At 36.5% G+C, this 7,424-nt stretch overlaps 1 protein-coding gene across 1 annotated transcript in view; it reads left to right on the top strand.

The window, feature by feature from the left end:
* The window catches only part of LOC105505195 (putative zinc finger protein 66), a 25,042-nt gene that overhangs the window by 15,430 nt on the left and 2,188 nt on the right, over positions 1-7,424 (top strand). Inside the window, 1 exon segment of the mRNA XM_011932981.1 lies at positions 6,872-7,384. Within this exon segment, the coding sequence (XP_011788371.1) occupies positions 6,872-7,384 (513 nt within the window).

Here is a 7,424-nt window from a genome sequence, read left to right as displayed (position 1 = left end):
AGATCGAGACCATCCTGGTTTAACACGGTGAAACCCCATCTCTACTAAAAATACAAAAAATTAGCCGGGCATGGTGGCGGGCGCCTATAGTCCCAGCTACTCAGGAGGCTGAGGCAGGAAAATGGCGTGAACCTGGGAGGTGGAGCTTGCAGTGAGCAGAGATCACGCCACTGCACTCCAGCCTGGGCAACAGAGCGAGACTCTATCTCAAAATAATAATAATAATAATAAAAATAAAAATAATTTTTTTTGTCCCCAAGCAAGAATATGTTGAAGAGTGTGATCCATATTCACATATTTGTGAATTTGTCAGTTTGACTTTTGCTTTTAATTCCTAGTTTCATTCAGTTTTTGTTAGAAAACACACAGTGTATAATTTTAATGTTTTTAAAGTGATTGGTTGTTGTTGTTTTGAGACAAGATCTTATCGTCACCCAGGCTGCAGTGCAGTGGCATAATTGTGGCTCACTGTAGTCTCAGCCTCCTGGGCTCAGGTGATTATTATTTCACCTCAGTGTTTTGAGTAGCTAGGACTGTAGACATGTACTACCACATCTGGCTAATTGGTTGCTTGTTTTTAGTGTTAGGACCTCACTGTTTTGCCCAGGCTGGTCTCAAACTTTTGGCCTCAGTGGATCTCCCAAAGTGTTAGGATTATAGGCAAGAGCCATGACACCAAGTAGGTATTTTTAAATTTAATAAAGCTTGGTATGTGTCCTAACAGAATATAACAGATGCAAATAAGAATATTGTGTATTATCTTGGTTTTGACAGGAGAGTTTTTTATGTGTCTGTGAAGTCTAGTTGGTCTATAATATGGTTTGGATGTCCCTGTTGTCCAAACATCAAGCTGCAATATAAATCCTCAGTGTTGGATATGGGACCTGGTAGGACATGTTTGGGTCATGGGGGTGAATTTCTCATGAATGGCTTGGTACATACTCTTCTTGGTAACCAAAAAGATTAGACTCTATCAATTCAAATAAGAGCTGGTTCATTAAAAGAATGTGGCTTCTTTACCTCCCACTTGCTCTGTGTCTTATCATATAATATATCCAGTTACTTCTTACCTTCCACCATGATTTTAAGCTTCTTGAAATCCTCATTAGAAGCAGATGCTGACATGTACTTCTTGTACAGTCTGATGAGCTGTGAGCCAAATAAACCTTTTTTCTTTATAAATTATGCACTCTCAAGTATTCCTCTATATGCAAAATAATTAATATGGTCTATAATATTGTCTCAGTTTTCTCTTATTTTTTGTCTGAATTTTCTGTTTATTATTGCAAATGGGTTTTTGATGTCTACAATTATTATGTTGCTATGTGTTCCCCTTCACTTTTGTCAATATTTGCTTATATATTTTGGAGCCTTGATGCTATATACCCGTATACATATAGATAGATAAATATTTTAGATTCCTGCTAAATCAATTTACTTTATCATAATATACTATCAATCATTGTCCCATGGTAGTAGTTGACTTAAAGCATGTTCTGTCTAATATAATTATGATGACCTCACTGAATTGTAGTCACTATTTGCAAGGAATAGATATTGTTTCTACTCTTACTTTCAGCCTATTTGACTCAATGCTAAAATGAGTCTCTTGTAGGGAGCATAGTATATGCTTTTTTTAAAAGAAACCACTCAGGCATTCTATATCTTTTTTTAATATAATTTTATTTACTTATATATTTATTTATTTATTTTATTTTATTTTTTGAGATAGCGTTTCGCTCTCGTTACCCAGGCTGGAGTACAATGGTGCAATCTCAACTCACTGCAACCTTCACCTCCTGGGTTCAAGCGATTCTTCTGCCTCAGCCTCCCAAGTAGCTGGGATTACAGGCGCATGCCACCACACCTGGATAATTTCTTGTATTTTAGTAGAGATGGGGTTTTCCCATGATGGCCAGGCTCATCTTGAACTCCTGACCTCAGGTAATCTGCCTGTGTTGGCCTCCCAAAGTGTTGGGATTAGAGGTGTCAGCCACTGTGCCTGGCCTCATGTATTTTTGAGATAGGGTCTCACTCTGTCAACCAGGCATATTTGCATGGCTCACGGCTGCTCGAACCTCCCAAAATCAGATGATCCCCTCCATTCAGCCTCTTAAGTAGCTGGGTTACATGAATGTGCCCGCACACCCAGCTAGCTTTTTTTGTATTTTTTGTAGAGACAGAGTTTTGCCATGTTGCCCAGGCTGATCTTGAACTTGTGGGATCAAGTAATTGGCCCACCTTGGCCATCCAAAGTCCTAAGATTACATTTCATTTCATTAAATAGCTTAATGAGAGTTCTGTATTTTTGTATCTACTGAATGATTTGGTGACAGAAATTTGCATTGCTTTTACCTATTACCTTTCAGTAACAATGCTGCAATAATTATGCAAAAGTTAATGAATGTGCTACCTTCTGTTTCATTAGTCTGCTTTTTCAACTTTTTACTCATAACAAATTATTTTAATTCTGTAGCTTTTTTTTTTTTTTTTTTGACACGGAGTCTGGCTCTGTCGCCCAGGCTGGAGCGCAGTGGCCGGATCTCAGCTCACTGAAAGCTCCGCCTCCCCAGGTTCACGCCATTCTCCTGCCTCAGCCTCCCGAGTAGCTGGGACTACAGGCGCCCGCCACCTTGCCCGGCTAGTTTTTTGTATTTTTTAGTAGAGACGGGGTTTCACCGTGTTAGCCAGGATGGTCTCGATCTCCTGACCTCGTGATCTGCCCGTCTCGGCCTCCCAAAGTGCTGGGATTACAGGCTTGAGCCACCGCGCCCGGCCTTGATGTGTTTTGAAATCAGAAATGCTAATGCCTCCAACATTGTTCCTTTTTTTGTAGATTGTTGGGTAGTTTATTGTTTCTTTAGATTCCATATATTTTTGGATTTGTTGTTTGTATTTCTTCAAAAATGCAATGAGACATTTGAAAAACATTGCATTAAATCTGTAGATTAAATTGAGCAGTACAGACATCTTCACAATATTAATTATTTCTTTTTCAATTGTTTGTTTTTGAGGTGGAGTTAAATTCACCCACGTTGGCTTCCCAAAGTGCTGGGATTACAGGTGTGAGCCACTGCACACAGCTCAGTTTTTTGAACAAGTGCATGCTCAAGAGCGTGTTTTATCATTTCTATATATTTGTAAATTTATCAATTATTTATATTATTGTTTTACACTGTAATTCCATTTTTGTCATAGAAAGTAGTCTATAAAATTTCAGTTTTAAAAAATGTGTTAAGGCTTCATTTTTGGTCTAAGAGGTGGTCTATATAGGAGAATTCTCTATGAGCTGTTGAGAAGCCTGTGTATCCTGATGTTGTTGAGGAGTGTTCTTTTTATCTTCATTAGAAATAATGGTTTTTTACTGCCTTCTAGTCCTCTGTTCCCTTATTAATATTCTGTCTTGTTTTATTATTATTACAGAAAATGAAGGATTGAAATATCCTACTATAGTTATATTGCTGTCAGTGTGTATTCAATTTTGTATTTGCTTTATTTATTTGAAACTCTAATATGAGATGCATACATGCAAATACACACATGTATAAACAAATTTGTCATAGATTCCCAGTGAAAGAATGCATATATTGTTCAATGCCTTCTTTGTCTTCTTGAAGTTTTGACTTAAAGTACGTTTTATAAAATATGACAGTTTCTTAGTTAAGATGTAGCTTGTGTAATATTATTTTGAGCCCTTCTGCTCTCATGTGGTTAATATTTACATGAAATTTCTACTTCCGTTTTGCCACTTTCAGTCTTTTTTTATCATTAGATCTCAACTGACCCTTGTAAAAAGGCAAGTTGAATCTTGATTTTTAAAAATTTTTAATAATCCTTTTTATTTAAAGTGTGTCTCTTAATTGGAGAGATAATTATATATATATTTAAATAGTTTTCTGCAAAAGAAAAACTTGTTATTTTATTGTTTTATTTGATTCTTGTGTCTTTGTCTCTCATTTTCTTTTTCTTTTTTATTTTTGTATTGACATGCTTTCAGTTTCTTTTTTTCTTTTGTGTATCTGTACAGACATTTTCTAAGTGATACCTTCTGAGTTTACATAAAACCTCTAAAAGATCCAACAATATACTTAAATGTGGTAAAAAATCAACTTAAGTTTCATACAAAATATTTTCATAATTACATCTGCCTTCACTTTGTTATTGATTTGGCTAATTATATTTTTTATGTTTGTATATTCATTAACAGATGTTTATAATAATTTCCTTTTTTTAATTAATAATTAAAAATGTTTTCTGCACCATTATGGTAATGTTAAGAAATTCCGTTTTTGTGTATGTGCCTATCTTTACCAGAAAGTTACATATTTTCTTATGATTATATGTTGTTTTCTTGCATTATGTTGTTTTCAGTGGAAGAAACTCCTTTCAGTATCTTTGATATATAGGGCATATGCAGTGCCAATGTAGGTTCTCAGGATTTGGTTATTTTGAAAGTACTTATTTTTATTTGGTAGTACAATTGAGATGATGGTATTATTCTCACTTGACAGTTTATTATTATTATTATTATTATTTTAACTTTAACAATATCACAGTTTCCTTCTCACCTGCAAAAAATATTTTTCTAAATTGACTTGTTATCTCATGAGACTATGCTTATAAATGACAAATCATTTGTATCTTACAGCTCCCAAAATTCTCTAATCCGTGATTTTTGAAATTTTGCTTGTATGTATGTTTGTTATAAATATCTTTGTGTGTATCCTAGTTTGTTTATTCAGCTTTCTCATGTTTACCTCATTTTTAAAGAAATTTTCCAGTTTTTAAATATTTTTTATATCCACAATTTTTGTTTTTTGCTATTTAAATGTTTCTGGTTGTTATTCTCATTTTTCTGATCTTTGGTAGTTGTCTGTGTTCCTACTTAACTTGCTGAATATTCAACTTATTTTATTTATTTATTTATTTATTTTTCTGAGACGGAGTCTCTCTCTGTCGCCATAGCTGGAGTGCAGTTGTGCGATCTTTGTTCACTGCAACCTCCATCTCCCAGGTTCAAGCAATTCTCTTGCCTCAGCCTCTCAAGTAGCTGGGATTATAGGTGCCTGCAACCACACTCGGCTAATTTTGTGTATTTTTAGTACATATAAGGTTTCACCATGTTGGCCAGGCTAATCTTGAACTCCTGACCTCAAATGATCCACTCACCTCAGCCTCCCAAAGTGCTGGGATTACAGGCATGAGCCACCATGCTGGCCCTATTTTATTATATTTTTCAGACAGTCTTCCTCTGTTGCCCAGGCTGGAGTGCAGAGGTATAATCTTCACTCACTGATGGGGCCATGTTGCTCTAATATTTTGTATTCACTGTAATCTTTGATTGAGATTTGGACATTAACAAAAAGCTACCTGTTAGAATCTTTAAAATATAACTATCCAAGATTTGGACATTAACAAAAAGCTACCTGTTAGAATCTTTAAAATATAACTATCCTGACATAGTCTGAAATCAGTTGTCATGGCTAGAGATTTTGGGAATTTCTCAAATACGTTTTTAGGATGTGTCTTGTCTAAAATTTTGTGTTTATTGTTTAGTTAAATTGGCTTATTCATATTTCTTCTTAATAGTAATTACTTGCTATACCTATTCCCTCTTTGGGGTAGGGCAGTATCTCTGCTTCTGTAACATTTATCTTTAGGCCGGGCGCGGTGGCTCAAGCCTGTAATCCCAGCACTTTGGGAGGCCGAGATGGGCGGATCATGAGGTCAGGAGATCAAGACCATCCTGGCTAACACGGTGAAACCCCATCTCTACTAAAAAATACAAAAAACTAGCTGGGCGAGGTGGCGGGTGCCTGTAGTCCCAGCTCCTGGGGAGGCTGAGGCAGGAGAATGGTGTAAACCCGGGAGGCGGAGCTTGCAGTGAGCCAAGATCGCGCCACTGCACTCCAGTCTGGGCGACAGAGCGAGACTCCGCCTCAAAAAAAAAAAAAAAATTTGTCTTTAGACGCAGCAGACTCAAACTGTTAATCCAACTTATATCACCATTTCCTTCAGCATTTTATGTCATGGGAGACATTTACCAGTGTCTAGAAAAACCCCTAAAAGCCAAAAATAAAGATGTATGTAGCAATATTTTTCTTGTTTTTTAAAAAAGAAACCAGGATTTGGCAATTTACATTTGTGTGTGTGTGTGTGTGTGTGTGTGTGAGTGAGAGAGAGAGAGAGAGAGAGAGAGAGTCTCACCCTGTTACCTATGCTGGAATTCAGAGGCATGATCTTGGTCACTACAATATCTGCCATTAGAGAGTCTCACTCTGTCACCCAGGTTGGAGTGCAGTGGCATGATGTCGGCTCACTGCAACCTCTGCCTCCTGAGTTCAAACAATATTCTGCCTCACCCTCCTGAGTAGCTGAGATTACAAGTGCCTGCCACCACACCTTTCTAATTTTTTGTAGTTTTAGTAGAGACAGGGTCTCACCATCTTGGCCAGGCTCCCTTTGAACTCCTGACCTCATGATCAACCCATGTCAACCTCCCAATGTGCTGAAATTACTGGCATGAGCCATCATTCCTGACCAACAATTTAGTTTTAAAGGCACAATGTTATACTGGAGAGCAGGAAGAGCTCTGTTGGGTATAAGCAACAGACTTTTGTTTTTATTCTATGTGGTTCTTTGCATTGTGCTCACCTGGGGCCCTTCACACACTTAATTATAAATTTTTTACAAATGTATTTTGGGCAGTATGCTTTGGTTAAATTTATATGTCCAGGAAGAAATTACAGCTTGTGATATTTTACTATGTCATCTTGCTTATGTAGTATGTATACTTGTATAGGTTTGATTTATAAAGTATATTTATCTGAGTCTAGCAATTGAAGTAATGTGTTTTTATGGTTTCTTTCAGTTTTGTGTTCTCATTTTACCCAAGACATTTGGCCAGAAGAGAGCATAAAAGATTCTTTCCAAAAACTGATACTGAGAAGATATGAAAAATATGGACATGACAATTTACAGTTTAAAAAAGGCTGTGAAGGTGTGGATGAGTGTAAGTTGCACAAAAGAGGTTATAGTGGACTAAACCAATGTTTGACAACTACCCAGAGCAAAATATTTCAATGTGATAAATATGGAAAAGTCTGTCATCAATTTTCAAATACAAACAGACATAAGACAAGACATACTGGAAAAAAAGCTTTAAAATGTATAGAATGTGGCAAAGCTTTTAACCAGTCCTCAATCCTTACTACACATAAGAAAATTCATACTGGAGAGAAACCCTACAAATGTATAGAATGTGGAAAAGCCTTCAACTGGTCCTCACAGCTTACTACACATAAGATAATTCATACTGGAGAGAAATGGTACAAATGTGAAGACTGTGGCAAAGCCTTTAACCGCTCCTCTAACCTTACTACACATAAGAAAATTCACACTGGAGAGAAACCCTACAAATGTGA

The sequence above is a fragment of the Colobus angolensis genome, unplaced genomic scaffold (genome assembly GCF_000951035.1).
Source record: "Colobus angolensis palliatus isolate OR3802 unplaced genomic scaffold, Cang.pa_1.0 Scaffold99, whole genome shotgun sequence".
Taxonomy (NCBI): domain Eukaryota; kingdom Metazoa; phylum Chordata; class Mammalia; order Primates; family Cercopithecidae; genus Colobus; species Colobus angolensis.
Note: the sequence above shows the minus strand (reverse complement) of the source record. Positions and strands in the feature narration are given on the sequence as shown.